Here is a 17,911-nt window from a genome sequence, read left to right as displayed (position 1 = left end):
GTGGCTCGACTGAAGCGCCTTTAAAAAATACATTTTAGCACTAAGCCTTTAACTCCTATAACTGAGTCCATCTAATTGAGGCTCTTTGAGATTATGGGCTAGATTCTCCATTGCCCAGCACCTCATGTTGTCATTTACCTCAGTGCAAAGTGGATGCCAAATGCTACCAAATCTGAATTTTATACGTATTTTGTACTCGTGTAAATGGTTACACGGCTGCCGGGTGATAGAGAATCAGGCCCTATGTACTATGCTGTGAACCGAAGTGCTCCGGCCTAGGAGTCTCCTTCAACATACTGACCTTCATCATGCACATCTCCAGCATTTCAGATATCAGAATCCCAAAAAGGGCAGTGGCCTGAGCCTAGACTGGGGTGGGCAAACTTTTTGGCCTGAGGGCCCCTTCTGGGGATTCAGGAGATGCGCATGCTGGAGTTGAATATGTTTTAGGAGACTCCTACGCTACAGCACTTCAACTCACAGCAAACTTCCCTTAAGTCACTGTTTGGAGACACAGAGAGGAGAATCTAGCCCTTAGAGAAGCCCGGGTTTTCTCCCTCTTACCGTGCTAGAATTCCGTAGGTCATATCTGGAGGTACTTTTGGGGGGGCTCTCTTAAAACGACTGTCGTTATCTTCATTGCAGCGGATGTCCTTGAGCTGGCGGTACAGGTTGTATTCATGTGCTGTGACATAACCAGCCTTAAGAGCCTCACGGTTCATGGCAATGTAATTCCGAGGCATCTCCCTTGGGGAAGGGGGCCTGGGTTTCATTGAATGCCAGTGGCCTATCGCTAAGGACAGAAAGGAAGACAAGAGCCAGAACAAAGGAAGTTACTAGGATTTCATTTTGAATAACCCAGCCTGGGTGAATCTCATTCTGGTGCAGAGGGCCAGCTCAAGGCCTATGTACTACATAGGGGGAATTAAGCGATGCATAGGCCTTTTGCTAGTCCTCTACTCGGAGTGAAATTCAAACTGCATTCACATCAGTGCGGTTCAAACAGAGACCAGCAAGAAAATCCATCAATCTTAAGCACAGAGTTTCTCAAGTAAATTGTTCCTGTTTCCCACAATTTCCCCACCTCCAATTTGTAATGCTCAGCAATTTTGACAAAGCCGTCCATTTTTTTTTCCTCACTGAAACTTATGTGAATTTTCACAAGTGTCCAATGCAAAAGCCAGCTCTGCTCATGAATGTGGGCCAATTCGTGCCCATCTTTGCTTGGATTTGGGCCCATCTCTGCTCAGTTTTCACATACATGAGCAAAAGTTTCTGCAAAGGTAGGTCAGCTTCAAAAGTTGTAAGCTGTAACCGCGACAAACCTTGAGTTTGTGAGTAGCTGTGCATTTCCTTAGAAAAACTTTGTACACTCTTAGGAAGGCCTCTGCTACAGGACAGAAGGGTCACAACAACCTGACTTGGTCTTGATTGAAGCACATGGTTATTTTCATACATTCCACACTATCTATGCGAAGCAGGGTTTTTCATGTGTTTGAGTACCAGGCTCAGCAATTGGGTACAGGTCAAAGCAAAGGCCGTTGATATTTGGAATTAGCCCTGATTCAATCATCGGAGCCCGGCCACAGGTGTAACTGCACTAATACGAGCCCCGAGTGTAGAAAAGGAAAGCTGCGACTTGCACCAGTTGACCTTACACTGATTTCAAACAGGAGTAAGCTCACCTGGAGCATGTTACAACTTTCCTGGTCTACGCTTTTGGGGCTTGCACTGGTGCAGCTACGCCGGCTGCTGGCCATATATAGACAAGGCCAGGGACTCTTGCACACAACAGTTACCAAATGCCACAGATGGTGTTCACGTGAGCAGGTAAAATGCTAGAGTTCTTACTCTCCCCCTTCAGCTCAATGAGAGTGTTTTCTCCCCCACCCTCCTCCATTGGTATTAAGACTTTAATAGGTACAAGGCATGTTGTTACACTCAAACCTGCAGGTCGTTTGGTGACATCCAGGTGGGGGGGAACCTTTTAATAGCCTCTAATGGCATCTCTAATCTTTACTTGCATTGTCATACCTTCAGGTACTCCTCCGTCAGCCCCATGAAGGTATAACCCATATGCAAAGTCATAGCCTGGAAGAGTGTAGCAGCTTCTCCGAGGTTTTCCTAGTTCTGCCTGCAAGGGAAAGGATTGGGAGTAAGAGGGTCAGAAAAGTAAAGATTTTGCTTAACACGTTAAACCCTCTCAAAATAGGGATTTGTAATAAAAGCTCGGACAGTTAAGCCCTGTTTACAGCAGGGAAACTTCTCAAAAAGTCCCTCATGTTGCTAACACCAGTTTGGTTCCACTAGTGTCAGCAATGCTGGGAGTTCTAGCATAGCTGAGTTGCTGGTGTCGTTTTAAGCACTGTGTCAATTTGACTTACTCTGAGGAGAGTTAGGCAACACAGTTCTTAAAATGGCAGCACCTGTTTGGAACCTTGTCTTCATATTGCTAACAAAGGTGGAGCTCGATTGGTCTTAACGAGACGTATTACACCCTCAGGAATGGTATGGAAACAAGTTTGTCCCATCTACATCAGCACCTAAATTGTTGTCATCTCCAGATGAGGCTGGGCTAGCAGAGCCTGTTGGGGTCATTTCCTAGTGTAGACAGTGTGATGGGATCCCTGGGGTGCAGCCTGGGACTGTGGGACTCCTGTGCCCCCTTAACTCTCCAGCCTGGGCTGTCTCACAATGCCTTGCTAGTGACCGGCAGCAAGCCCCTCCTGGCGCTGTTATAACTCAGCACAACAGCATGTGGAGCCCCACACCCAGCTAGTTTGCATGAATGCTCCCAGAGCCACTCATGAATCACACAGAGTAAGACACCAGCCAAATCCCCCCAGCTCCCAGCACTGTACCTCAGGAATATACTGCTCAAGATGAGCAATGCAGATTTATTAATTGGCTCACTGCTTCATCAATGGAAAGTGAATATACACGAGGCTTTGCAAACCTGAGCACATTTACCACACACTTCAGGCAAACTCTCTGGGAAAGATAAACAGTAAAACAAATTTATTAACTACAAAAGATCGATTTTAAGTGATTATAAGTGATAGGCAAAAAGTTAGTTAGTTATCAAAATAAAATAAAATATAAGCACACAGTCTAAACTCTCAACCCTATTAGACTGGGCAAGATCTAGATTAAGCAGTTTTTCCTCACCCCACTGGATACTGCAGTTCATAATATACAGGTTTGTCCCTTAAACCTGGGCCAGTCCCCTCTGTTGGAGTCTTCAGTCTTCTTCTGAGTAGTGTTGTTGCTTGCAGCATTGGTGGGGTCAGGAGAAAGGCGAAGCATGGCCCCCCTCTGTTCTGTTTTATACCCTTAGCCCATGTGCTTGGAGAACACAAGTCCAGGCGTGTCTGGTGGGCATTGCTGAGTCCCCAGGCAAGGTTGAGCAATTCCCCTGGTGTGGCCTTATGCAGGCGAGTCATTGAATTGTAGCTCCCTTGCTGGACAATGGCTGCCGATGGTTGTTTGACACCCCACCCGGACATTGGTTACTTTCCTTGCTGTTGTCTCTGGGGAGCTAATATCCGGCTGATTCCCCAACTTACAGCATGTTTTAGTGACCACCATACAACACAATTCTCATAACTTCATATGCACTAAAGATATACATATTTAGATAGAACAGTGACTTTCAGCCGATTATAACATCTCCTCTGATACCTCACATGGCATGCTTTATCTGCAATATCACAATTATATACAGATGAGGAAGATGGAGGTTACAAGCCACTCCCCCAAGGTATAGCAAGTCACAGATGCGTCCCTTGAAGTGTGGCTATTGTCTGAAAAGCAACTCTATAAAAATGGCACCTTCAGAAGGAGAGGCTCTTGTTTTATTGAAGGAGGCAGGAGCAGAACTTCTGCACATGGAAACGCTTCATATTTTCACACTTTAATTTTTCATCTATGCAACATTATTCTGTATTGCACCAATAAGGGGTTTTCTTCAGCCCTTGTTTATGAAAATTACCTAGACTCTCCAGGTCCTTCATTACTTTCAACCCCTCTTCTTCAAGTATTGCTTGCAGCTGTAAACCAGTTTGGACTGGTGGATGGGAATGAGGCGGGGATGTGGTGGGGGTGGGGAAGCAAACTGACCATTCTTACATTGTGTCAGAGAAAAACCATACTCAGCAGGTTTGTCCACAGGGGTTTGTGCCAACATTTGCTTTAGGTTTTTTTGATCCATATGCGTTTGAATCCCCCTCTCCCAGATTCAAATGAACTCCAAATATCAAAACAAAACTCAGTCAAAACCATCAAGGTTCACCAGAATTTTGCATGGGTTTGTCCCAAAATCGTAAACCAACCTAGATTTACTGGAAAAGTGGGGTGAGGCTTGCTTAAGAATACATGGATTTGAAATATTAAAATAGTATATGTTCAAATCTGCTTGGTTAACTCTGAGTAAATCCATCTGTTTGAACAAGGTTATTGGAGGGCTACTTCTGCAGATTATACCTTTGTAGTGTTTAAAAGTCCTTAAATTTCCTTCAGCTCTGGGTGTCTTTCATTTACAAGTTGTGCATCCCTTTTGAAATTTGGAACTAACCCCAGAAGAGTCTGTCATGTTCTCACTCATGCCCAGAATGATCAATAATCTCTGAGAAGCCAAATCTAAGCAACCAAAGGGGGAAAGAAAACGAAAAATATTACTGACTGGTGTTCACGGCTCGGAAAAGAAAGAGCATGAACACAATCACTTTGTTTTTATTTAGTTTTAAAATTAACTCCCCTTTGCTCTCCTGTGTGTGTCCCAGCTTTGTGGAATCTGTGGGATTAACTGACCTCACTTCCCTCCTTTATATTTGGACCATGATCTCCATGGTGAAGTCACTCTGAGATTTGTGTGTCTTGAAACCTTATTGGCTTTTGAAAGGGAGGGGGCAAAGGGGTGATGACCGGCTGCCCGAAAGCTTATGTCTAGTGAGGTTCTGCTCTTGGATGGCTGGAGCAAGATTAAGCAGTGAGCTACCAAACCCTCTGCAGTGGACCTTGTTCTTTCTGTGGGGCTTGGGACAGGATATTTTTCAGTCCAGAGAGGGTATAAATATGAAGTTGCCAGGTCGTGTGTATCATAGGGTCAGGCAGGGCCGCCCGGGGCGGAGGAGGGGGGGCAAGTGGGGCAATTTGCCCCAGGCCCCACAGGGGCCCCCACGAGAATATAGTATTCTATCGTATTGCAACTTTTTTTTATGAAAGGGGCCCCCAAAATTGCTTTGCCCCAGGCCCCCTGAATCCTCTGGGCGGCCCTGGGGTCAGGTTGGTAGGATGGGTGTGGAAATTCTTAGCTCTAGCCACATGTGGATGTTTCAAAATCATCAGCAGTGAGACAGTGATATTGAAATGCCTGTTGTTACACTCCAGGGTCAACACCCTTTTGAGATACAGTAGGAAATTCACACCTCTCTGGACCAACCGCTGCCCTATCTGCAAAGCCTGAGGCACCAGGATGAAAGAGTTCTTTGGGGGGGGGGCAATAAAACCATCCCCACTCTAACCTGACACCTCGGTGAGCAGCAGCTGTATAGACATTCCAGTGCTTCTACAATAGCTCAGTAGCCGCTGTGCACCCTTATGATGAGGATTTAGCCCTTGGATTGGTGCAGTGGCAAATACCTTGCGCCATGCCAACAAACCCATCCTTCTGTGTGCAGCCTCTCTCCTGCTCAGTGGAACAAGAAGGGCTGTGATGCATTGAGAGCAGGTGTGTCAAACGGGTGGGCTGCATCCGGCCCGCAGAACGGTTTAATTCTGCCTGCAGACTTCCTATGAATCTTCGGGCTTGTCTACACAGCCCTAGAGAATGCACTAGAGGGTTGTGTTGCATTCTAACTCCCCTGTGTAGACCCTGCCAACATGCACTGATATAGTCCCGTTCCAAACAGGGCTACATCAGCTTGCATTAAGGAGCACATAGCGTGCGGCAGCAGGGTCAGCCTGCGCGTGCGCTCTATAAATCACCCCTCTGTAGTCCAGACTCCAGCACAGCAATCCAGTAAAACCTTGCGTATAGGTGTCAAACCACTTGGTTGCATTTAAGAGGTGCTGGAGAGGCATAAGACTGGTGGAAGCTGGTATGTGTCCAGGCGAGGGGAAATGGCACAGAATAGTGCTTACCTGCAGGCTGGAGAGCCCCCTCCTCCCCCCCCCCCCCCCCCGCAACCTGGCAAGTCAAAGAAAAGGAAACTTAACATAAGTCAAAGGGTGAATGCTGACTGTAGCCACAAGACCAGCAGACGCCCCTTTAAATGAAAATAATAAAAAAAAAACATCCTTTCTTCTACCCTTCCCTTTCTTCACTTCTTTATTCAGCTTGTGACAGGTGGCCACCATGTCTTTATTGGGGAGCAGCCGTCACTAAAATCTAAAACAAATGTAAGTCATTACTGCTGGGGTTTATTTTTATCTCCCTATTTTACAGGCGGGGGAAACTAAAGCACTGAGAGGTGAAATGACTTGCCCAAGTTCACACGGTGCATCAGTTACAGGGTTGGGAATAGAACCCAGGTTTCCTGTTACCCAGCCTTGAGCTTTAACTGCAAGATAAGCCTCCCCTTTATCTATTGTTCCATATGTTAGTGATTTTAGGTATATTTCTAGTAAATGACCAGGACTAGTGATTAGTTACAGTGAAAGGAAGGAGGAGAAAATGTTAGCAATGAATAAGGCTGGAGCTCGTACCAATTTTCCTTGCTATTATAGAATCACAGGACTGGAAGGGACCTCAAGAGGTTATCTAGTCCAGTCCCCTGCATTCATGGCAAGACTCTGTATTATAACAGGTCTTTATCTAACCTGCTCTTAAAAATCTCCAATGTTGGGAGATTCCACATCCTTCCTAGGCAATTTATTCCAGTGCTTAATCACCCTAACGGTTAGGAATTTTTTCCTAATGTCCAACCTAAACCTCCCTTGCTGCAATTTAAGCCCATTGCTTCTTGTCCTATCTGCAGTTAAGAAGAACAATTTTTCTCCCTCCTCCTTGTAACAAACTTTTATGTACTTGAAAACTGTTATCATGTCCCTTCTCAGTTGTCTATTCTCCAGACTAAACAAACCCAATTTTTTCAATCTTCCCTCATAGGTCATGTTTTCTAGACCTTAATCATTTTTGTTGCTCTTCTCTGGACTCTCTCCAATTTGTCCATATCTTTCCTGAAATGTGGCACCCAGAAGTGGACTCAATACTGCAGTTGAGGCCTAATGAGCACAGAGTAGAGTGGAAGAATTACTTCTCGTGACTTCTTACAACACTCCTGCTAATACATCCCAGAATGATGTTTGCGTTTTTTGCAACCGTGTTACACTGTTGACTCATATTTAGCTTGTGGTCCACTATGACCCCCCCAGATCCCTTTCTGCCGTACTCCTTGCTAGGCAGTCATTTCCCATTTTGTAATCCTTGAAAATGTCCCCACAAAAGCAATGTGTCTACCTTTTATAAAAACGCCAGATTAATAGCAGCAATAGAGAGAGGCTGCATTAGATACTGCAGATTACTGCAAGGTTTAATAATACACATCCTGGTTCCAGAGACTGCCTGTTCAAAGGGTCTGCAGGGAGTCTGTACGTGATGCCACCTCCATGCGATTACATATAACCCAGAACCAATAAACAGCCGCCTCCTGAGCAGCAGGAAAAATTTGACGTAGAGGCAAATTGTGGTTTTATAGCATTTTTCAAATACACGAGCACAGGCTTTTCCCTGGGATCCTATCCTGATATCCTGATGATTTGCTGTCAGAAATTAGTTATTAAAAGGAAAGAGATGTGTTGTGCGGGAGAAACCCCATCGCAAGCCCAGCAAAGGCAGAGGCCTGTAACACTCTTGCAAATCTGTTTGAGAAAGCTTAAGTGAGATTTTTAGTGGGTAGGGTTTGAATTTTTCCACAAACGGAGCTCATTTATTTCATAGTTAAGAGGCCTGATTCTCTTTTGCGTTGCACCTTGTGCAGTCATGTACACCACTGCTCGGTGAGAGCTCAGTTGCGTCTGGTTGCATTTTACAGCCCCATGGTGTAAGTGACAACACAAGATACAGGGCAACGGAGAATCTGGCCCAATAGGCCAAACCCTGAGAGAACCCATGACTGCCACTGAAATCAGTGGAACTGGGAGGTTCTGAACACCTCCCAGAACTTCGTCGTATGCGTCCTTCCACCCAAGGGGTCACTTATGTAAGGAAGTCTCTTATCGGCTATAGAAGGAAGGCAATCTTTGTAACAGACATTAAGGATTAAAGTTTGCCTAGTTCATAAATTAGCAAAAAACTATTATAACTTTATCAGTCAGTTTAAGTTGTTTGTCATCAAGTGATTAGATGTGCTGCATTACTAAATGCTTCAGAGAGGCACCCAAAGTTGATGCAAAGCCTCCTGTCTGTTCCCCCCACTCCACCAGCATTGCCTCCTTCCAGGTTTAGCCTGTCACAAAGCTTCTTGGCTGGAATACAGATCTGTCTGACAGCTGTCCCCATCAGCAGACAACTTCATTAAACCTCATTAAGATGTCATCTCTCCGCCTTATTTCCCACCTCTCCGCTCTAATTAAAACCATCTCGCTCTGCATCCCAGGCGGTCCTAATTTTCTCTTGGTACCTTCTGCAAGTTTTTTCCCTTTATGATGTTAGCAAGGAAAATCAGGCATCTTAAATATTGTTTATACAGCCCATTCAGAAAAGACGACCCTGTTTTTTCCCTCCTGAAACATTCCCAATGCATTTAATCATCCTGCAGAGATCACCTTGAGACCCAAGCTATAACTAACTCTTTCCATATATTCATTGAGGATGCAGTTAGAAGGGTGGTAAATGTTCTATTTCCTATAAGAAACAATGAATTCCATTTAAATCTGAGTACACGTGTCCATTTTTTTGTTTTGTTTTGTTAATAAGACTCAAATAGGGGTTGTGCTTTGGAGGGCGGGGGTTGGTTTTATTTTGAAAATGGCGATTGTGTATGTGCCCCACTGCCCTCTGCTGGGTAGAATCAGAACTGCTCAGTTACATGTCATAAGCCATATACTCCTAATAGCGCAAGGTGATCGCCAAATCTCACTCGGTGGCAAAGAAAAGAAATCTCCTTGGAAATGGGCCTCTTTCAGTGTGGAAATGGGACTGAGTTCAAATTTTCACCGAAATGCAAACATTTCAAGCATTTCCTATTTTGTTGCAAATATGTTGTGCACCTCCCATTTCATATATATACTTATAGCGTATCAACCCCCCACCTCCTACGTTCACTCATCCAGGGAGATTTAGAATGTGAGAGGGATAGAAAAGGCCTGCAAAGAGAGCTACAGAGAGAGAGACAGAGGCATGTATTTTTAATCCCTGTATCTAACACAACTCTTCACTGGGCGGGGGTGCTCTGGAAATTCATGAATTCTCTCTGTGTTTTTATTCAGCTGGGCATACCCAGCTCCTTCCCAGATGATTCTGTGGTCTTTGGAAGCCTCAAACCCCATGCCTGTGCCTTTTCAATCCATATGACCCTGTTCCTTTCCCTACCTTCTGTTCTACTTTTCATTACACCCCCTTGTACAGTAAAGCCTCCCATCACGCTGCCATTACTATTATTACTGCTGATTTACTGCACTTACAGAGTGAAGTGATTGCAGTGACACGGCCCAGCATTTTTCCCCCCTTCCCCCCGCGACAGCTTGAAATCAAGCCCCTCATTTGCATTTACATGATCTTGCTGTGCAGCTTATGAGATCGGGAGATTTATTTGCTACTTAGCTTGATGTTTGATTACACTCTAAGAAGGCGGTGAGCTACAAAGTGCAGGGATACATCAGATCTGAGCTACTGAGAGCCTCTGGGGGACGGTAACTCAACATCAGGTTTAGGTAGATGAGAACAGGAATGTTTGGTGTTTTGAAGGAGGCAAATTTGATGAGCTTAAAAAAAAAAGGTGTGGGGGGAGGGAACTTGTTTGCTCCCCTCCTGCCCAAAAATGATTAGTAAAATGTGGATGCTGTTTTCTAAAGACAGCTCCAGGTTTGTTAGCTCTGGAGAAATGCTACCTGGCAGCTAGTTACAAGGAGTTTGCTCCATAGAACTTCCATTCTCGAGCAGAGGAGTAATAACACTCAGCGCTTACCATCCTCAAAGCTTTTCATAAACATGAAAGGTCAAATTCAATGGCAGTTTTGCTTGCTGAAAGACCACAAAATTTGACCCTAATTTATTAATCCTCACAACACGTCCTTAAGTAATAATCCCTATATTACAGCTGGGGGAAGAGAGACAGAGAAGCTCATTATCTTGTGCAAGACTGCAGAGGAAATCAGGGACATAGCAGGAAATAGAATTTATTGGTTCCTGGCTCATGGGTCTTGTAGTCAAATCACCAGACCACAGACTACTGCCACAGAAGTAAGTCAGAAAGAGTGAAACTGCACGGGGCTGTATATCAATGGGTGTTGCATCCTGTCTGAAAAGGACTGCTTGGATGTGATATAATGTCTATGAACCTGTTATTCATAATATGATGCCAGTGGGAGAATGAGCTATGTATTTTGGTACATTAGACACAATACAATGTCAAATTAATGTTAAATGCAGAAACCTACTTACGCTCAACATCAAAGACCGCATGTTAGGGACCCAACCTTGCATTTACACAGGACAATAAAGCTACTTACGTGAGTAGTCCAGTGAATTCAATTAAACTACTCTGGTGAATAAAGTGACTCACGTGCATAAGTGTAACATATTCAAAATCAAAAAATGCAATGGCTAATACTCTCATAATAAGCTTAAACTCACCCACGTTGCACATATTCTAGATAAAGCTATTACACTCAGTGGAATAGCTGCTAATCCAATAATGTGCAAATCCTAATTTTTGCACTTCCTGATTTCCGAGTGCTCAAAACCATAATCTTAATGTTACACAAGGTAAGATTTTTTTGTATTTAATTTCTCTCCCTTTAAAAAAAAAGTTACTAAATGCTCCTCTGGGCCAGGATGCATCCGTCATTCTATAGCAGGGGTGGGCAAACTTTTTGGCCCGAGAGCCACATCTGGGTGTGGAAAATTGTATGGCGGGCCATGAATGCTCCTGAAATTGAGAGGTGGGATGCAGGAGGGGGTGCGGGCTCTGGGGTGGAGCCAGAAATGAGGAATTCAGTGTGCAGGAGGGGGCTCCAGGCTGGAGCAGGGGTTTGGGGTGCGGGTGGGGGGGGTGAGGGCTCCAGCTGGCGGTGCGGGCTCTGGGGTGCAGGAGGATGGGACTGAGGGGTTTGGAGGGCGGGAGGGGGATCAGGGCTGGGGCTGTGTCAGGGGCGCAGGCTCCGGGCGGTGCTTACCTCAAACAGCTCCTGAAAGCAGCAGCATGTCCCCTCTCCAGCTCCTACATGGAGGCGCGGCCAGGCGGCTCTGCGTGCTGCCCTGTCCACTAGTGCCACCCCTGCAGCTCCCATTGGCCACTGTTCCCGGGGGCGGGGGCAGCATGTGGAGCCCCCTGGCTGCCCCTATGCGTAAGAGCCAGTGCGGGGACATGCTGCTGCTTCCGGAAGCTGTTCAGAGCCACGGCACGGGCAGAGTGGGGCCAGCCCTGGACCCTGTTCCCCAGCAGGAGCTGAAGGGCTGTAGTTTGCCCACCCTGATCTAGATTAATACAACAGGGGTTAGGGTGAGGAGTTTTTAGATACAAGTATTACAGCATCTGAGAATAATCTGTTTTTCTCAGACACTGGGCCAAATTCATCCTGGTGTAACTCCACTCTTCTCATCGAAGTTACTCTAGGGATGAATTTGAAGATGCAGCACATAAACATGGGGGGAGGGGTGGCTTTCTGCCACCTTTGTCCTTCCTGAAGTTCCAGGCTATTGTAGGGGCCAGCATGCCACCCGATGTAAGTTAGAGCAGCCCCAGGGACTATCCCCACAGCTGCCAATGGGCTGCTCTGCAGTCCAAAATAGCTGTAGTGCAAAGCACACTGACCATTTCTCCTCCTATCAGTGCACTTCTGTGCCAGGGTCTGCATGGGTTGGGCTGCCTACATTGGCCTTGTTCTAGGTGAATTCCCCAGAAGGCCTTTCCAGGCCTTTTGGGCTGCTAGAGCGAGGACAGAATCTGGCCCCTAGTTTACAAAGTGTGGGGCGGGGGAAGAGGTATTGCTCATTAGATTTCAATAGCGTTTCTATACTGTAACAATTGGCCCTAGCATCAATACGTTTTGTGCTAAATCTTGCCATTGTGGTCATGCAATGTACTTCATTGGGTTGCATGGGGGATGGGACTGTGATAAGAATTCATGACATGACATGATGCTTTTGTAGCACTGAAAATGAGTAAAAAAGTCGATCTCCAAGTGACTTACAAAGATCGGTGGGCATCATAACCCCCATTGTACAGATGGGGGCGCTGTGCCTGAGAAAAGTGACTTGTTCAAGGTCACCCTGCAAGTCAGTGGCAGAGGAGAGACTAGCGCTCCATTTGGTGCCATATCCCCTGGCTTCTGCTGTACAGGTGATATTTTGGATATAAAAATGGGATGAAATAATAAATAGCCAGCATATGTGTGGCACGCTCATTTGGCAGGCTGATCAGTGAAGGGTCGAACATACTGGGCAGCGGAGTTAGCAAGTTTTGGAGTGAATCTTGAGTAAATAAAACAGTGACAGGAGTGCTTCAAAAATAGAAATCAAAGCTACTGAACTGTTTTAAGTTTTGACGAGTGCAGGGGTCATTCTCTGTGCATTTGTTTTCATTTCTTTATGGATTCATTGAAAATCCCTCCATGTAAGATGGAAGTGAACATGATTAATGTGCTAGTTCCTGTGCATACTCCTGGCTCTTCCCTACCAAAGACCAGATGAAAACATTGGCTCTAATGACTTGTACTTTGACATATTTCATTATGGTGGTTGGCTTTTTTAATTGTTGTTGCAGTGTCATGTTATGGTTATTAGTCACAGGCAGAGCACTAGTGGTGTAAGTCCTGGACCGGGAGTCAGCCACTTTTGAGTACTGGCTCTGACAGAGACGCCGCCTGTAACAGTCAAAGGTGAGAGACATAACCCCCGCCCCCCGCCTTAATTGCCCAATTGGTAAAGTAAGGATAATATTTAGCAACTTCACAGGTGGGGGTTGCAAGTTTAACTGAGGTGTGTAGAACTTGAAAGTGATACTGAAGTGCTAAGTGTCATTATTTCATTTGAAAGATTTCCCCCATTTAAGATGCTGTTTAAGAAATGAAAGTAGCAGAGGCTGGTGAGGGTAAGCAGGACGCAGGGCTGGCGCAACCCATTAGGTGACCTAGGCGGTCGCCTAGGGCGCTACAATTTGGGGGGCGGCAACCGTGGCGGTATTTCGGCGGCGGGACCTTCCACCGCCTCTGTGGGGGGTGGCATTTCGGGGCGGGACCTTCCGCCACCTAGGGCGGCAGAAAAGCTGACTGCACTCCTGGCAGGATGGGCATCATCTGCTCTCTGGCACGGTCTTTACCCACTGCTATAAACTGGCTTTCGTGCCTCAGTTTTCCTTACAGTGTCAGATGTCACCGGCCTCCACTGAGCAAAGGGTCTCTGCCTCACACTAAGGATGGTGTGCTGGCAAAACGTCAACATTTAAGATGATGTTGAGTCAATCCAAACGTGCAATCACCCGACACCCTAGTGGATTGACCTTGCTGAAAAATAACTGATCTGGTTTAAAAGACTTATACGCTCGGGTTGCATTAGCTTTTGGGGCAGATTTTAAAATAGGTGGCCAAGTGAGGGGGCACGGAGAGAGATAACGCTTGCCCCAACTCGTGAGGGAATAATCTCCAAGCTTGGATAGTGACTGAGAAATGCAACCCTGGCTCCTTGTATGGCAAAGTCCACATTTAACCAGGTTGGGCAGAAGCACAGTTAGAACTATTTTTCTGAAACAAAAATCCCTCTTTATGGTGACGTGCTTTATGCTACAGCTCATCCTTCTATGCTCTCAGATGATAGCTAGAAAGTGAATTTAATAACACGTGGCAACTGACCGTTTGGTATAGCAGAGTTGGGGCAAAGGGCCTTAATATGTGATCGAAGAGGTCTACAATTAGAAAACAATGCTCTCTCTTAGCTGCTGTAGAGTATGGAAGAGGCTCAGTTGGAAACTTATTTCAGTTGCCCTTTCTGAAGGGAAAAATACTGTGGCTCGCAAGCCTCCCTTTGAATATAAGCAAGTAAAATTTCTGAATAGAGCCCTGAGATAGGATGCAAACTAGTCAACAGGTGACTGAGTTTGCTGGGTAAAGTGTAGTTATGAACTATCCACTACCAGGGGATAAAAAGGTAGGATGTTCCTGTGGTTAAGCTATTGGATTGGGGCTCAGAAAAGCTGGGTTCAATCCTCCGTTCTGCATCATACTGCCTGCATGTCCTCAGACACGGAGCTTGAAATCCTGACTCAGCTGAAGATAACGGGAGTTTTGCTATCAACTTCACTGGGGCCAGGATTTCACTGAGAGAGATTACCATCTGTAATAGTGGGGATGATAATACTTTCCTTCCCACACCTTTTGTCTGTCTTGTCTATTTAGTTGTAAATTCTTCAGGGCAAGGAGTGTCTCTTACTATGGATATGTACAGCGCCTAGCGCCCTTACTGCCACTGGTGCCACTGAGCACTACTGTAATACAAATAACAATGAAAGATTGAATGGGAGTTTTCTTAGATGGACTATGAGTGCATCTCCAAGGGAAAGAAATGCACTGTCTGGTACAAGAGCTAGACCATGCGAGATGCTAGTACACGCAAGAACTGTTTGTACTTAGCTTTTAGTCTTGAAAATTACCATGAGATATGCTATTACAATTAATTATTAAAGACTTAAGAAAGAGGCTACCCTATTATATAAAAGACTCCAGTGATGATCTTTATCCAACTTGTAAAATGGGCGGACTTGGTGGGACTGAATAATTTTCTTCTCTTCTGCACAAATCATGAATGCTAGTCATACTTCGAGTCTGAAGCGAATACTGTGAGGCTGGTATAGACCAGCTTATAATTACCAAACTAGAGAAAAAGAACAGCATTTCCTAATGAATGACAAGCCACTAGGTGGAAATCTAATTTGGTCTAATTAAGCAGCCTTTGTGAGGATTTGTCTTTAGATGAAAAGAGGGAGCCAAAGAGATCTAAATGCAAATGAACTCTATCTTTTTGGTTTTAAAGGGCCAGTCAGATATGAAAGTATTTACGCACACATTATTTTCATTCTTCTTCATGGGAGTATTTACCAGCCTTTTAGTTTTCACTTGACAGCTACATTTTGCTCCCAACTTCTGGCAATTTGTAAATGCTTATTGTACTGTTTCTTGACTTAGCAGATATTGCGTTCTAAGTATTCTAGGTGGACAGTTCTAGCACCAGAATAGCACAAACACAAAATTGGTTTTCCATATAACAAGGAAAGAAGAGGCGGTTTGCTAGGGAATGAAATTCCAAGTTTGGTATGCTCCAGTCTGTTCATGGTGTCAGGTAACCCTGGAGATTTGTGGGGGTTCCTTAATGGATTCTGGGCTCTTCATCAGTATTTATATCTTTATCTTTCTGTCCCCAATATGAATTATTTTATCACTGATAAATCAACAACATCTTGTCCAGTTTTGCTCTTTCTGCTAAGATGGCATTAAGTCTATCAGGTACACACCTGAAAATTGAAAGTTCTTAAGTGTTTAATTTAGATCAAAAGGAAATATTGAAAATGAGTTTCCCTCTGTTATTAAATCTGCTCTTGACTTTAGGCCAAATATGAGTCTTGTGCCAATGTACAGGGCCAAAAAAGCAAATCTGTTCTCTATGAGGGAGGTATAGTTGGTGACGTGCACACCAGAGCAATTCTGCCCCAGAGCTAGCACACAAGCAAGAAAAGGTAGAGAAATTGGATTGTCCATATTATGCAAGGCTGCTAGGCAGGAAGAAAAGGGGGCACATGGTCAGAGCAAAAGTGGGGGTGGATAGAAGTGGGTCTGAGCGGCGAAGTTCAGATCTCAATTTTCCAAATTTTGAGGGGTGTTCAGATCCAGGGCTTTGGCTTGAGCCCATCTCTAAACAGGGATGCCCAAATTCATGCTCCTCACATGCATGACTCCTAAAGCAACATAGACACTGTGGGTGGAATTTTCAAGGGTCTAAAGTGGACTTAGGAATATAAGTCCCTATTGGTTTTCAATAGGATTTATGCTCCTAAGTCACTTACTCTTTTGAAAATCCCACCCATACACCAGCTACACCAACCACTCATTCCTACGAAGTGAAATAAGACTGTCAAAGGTGGAAGGTGAGCAGAGGAAACAGCATGGAGGCGTTGATGGAGGGGTGCCTCTGCTCTGCTGGCTTTGGAGTGGTTCCCAGAGCAGCCTCTATTGATGTCGGGTAACCCTCTGAATTGTATACTCATGTGAGTCATCTAGACCGTGTGGCAGAGCAGAGCACAGAGATGCCTTTAGAAGGGCGCAAGGGGAAAGTAGAATGAACTGTTCTGTCTTTCCAGCATATTATCAGACCCTAGAACGAACAGGCAAGAATGTGGGCAAAATACTGTACATCCGTTCCGACAGTGGGAGCAACTAGTATCAATATCTGCATTTGGCACCCAGGAAACTTTGACCCCTTAAAGTAGAAAAGAGAGGATGGAAAGGTTAGCAGTAACTGGGTCATTGTTCCCAAAACAACAAGAGCTTTGAGAATATTCATCTGATTAAACCAGAATCTGCCCTCAGATACTTGTGCTCAACTCCCATTGCTTTCAAAAGGAATTTTGAGTGCCTATTTGAAGGTAAAAAGAACAGGAGTACTTGTGGCACCTTAGAGAGTAACAAATTTATTTGAGCATAAGCTTTTGTGGGCTACAGCCCACTTCGTCGGATGCATAGACGATGAAGTGGGCTGTAGCCCACGAAAACTTATGCTCAAATAAAATGTGTTAGTCTCTAAGGTGCCACAAGGACTCCTGTTCTTTTTGCGGCTACAGACTAACACGGCTGCTACTCTGAAACCTATCTGAAGGTAGAATATGACTCATTATTTGGGGTTCTTGGTGGGGAGAACATTGTCTAGTGGTTAGCGCATGGGACTGGATGTCAAGAGTTCTGAGTTTTATTCTTGCTCTGAGATTTCCCATATGCAAGATGGGGATAATACTTACCTACTTCGTCACTCCTCATGAACCTCGCTGGTACCACTTTCTAGAATCCTTCTAGAACATTGAGGCCAAATTGTGTCGAGATTTACATCCACTGTGAGCCCAATGAGTCGGGGGAGAATTAAGCCCTTGGTATTCACACCCTGCAGACACTTTTGTAACCTGTCCCCTGCTTTAGCCGTGCTACGCGTATTTTGCATTTTCGGTCCTTCCTCATAAATCAGCTGGGGGTCAGTAGAACACAGTGGACCCCGTGCTCTCAGTGAGATCCATGCAACGACCGTGATGTCAAGGGAGCTGAAAATTTGGCTCAATGCCTTTCTGTGGAGGCAATGTTACTAGGCCATGGATACGGTCCAAAGCAGACTTCCGTTGGCATAGAACTCAGTCTTGGGGACCAAAAGTTGACCCTCTGATACGGATCTGTTGGCTGCATTGAGGGCTGCACACATTAATTCAAGGGAATTGGTATTTGTTGTATACATATTCGTCAATACGATCACAGTAACGTCCAGAGCCAAACAATCAAATATCAGAGACTGGCAAGCAGTGTGTTACATTCAGGCAACCCCTCCTTATTTACGGTACTCAGACCTCCCATAGGAAGACACAGGGCTGTGATAATTGCAACAAGAAGTTACCAACTTCTGTACTACTTGGACTGAATAATCTCCATTTTCATCATAGAACAGTTAAAAGTTTTTGCTACTAAAAAGGATGCTGTTTCTTTAATGTAATAAAACCTCAGCAGG

At 45.0% G+C, this 17,911-nt stretch overlaps 1 protein-coding gene across 1 annotated transcript in view; it reads right to left on the bottom strand.

The window, feature by feature from the left end:
- CFAP77 (cilia and flagella associated protein 77) overlaps positions 1 to 17,911 on the bottom strand; it is a 94,216-nt gene that overhangs the window by 36,903 nt on the left and 39,402 nt on the right. The window contains exons 2-3 of the mRNA XM_065572152.1: positions 2,035 to 2,134; positions 565 to 793 (exon numbers count right to left, since the gene is read on the bottom strand). Of these exons, the coding sequence (XP_065428224.1) occupies positions 565 to 793; positions 2,035 to 2,134 (329 nt within the window). The remainder of the gene's footprint in view (positions 1 to 564; positions 794 to 2,034; positions 2,135 to 17,911) is intronic.

Source organism: Chrysemys picta, chromosome 18 (genome assembly GCF_011386835.1).
Source record: "Chrysemys picta bellii isolate R12L10 chromosome 18, ASM1138683v2, whole genome shotgun sequence".
NCBI classification, from domain to species: Eukaryota; Metazoa; Chordata; order Testudines; family Emydidae; genus Chrysemys; species Chrysemys picta.
This window is presented reverse-complemented; position numbering and strand designations above follow the sequence as displayed.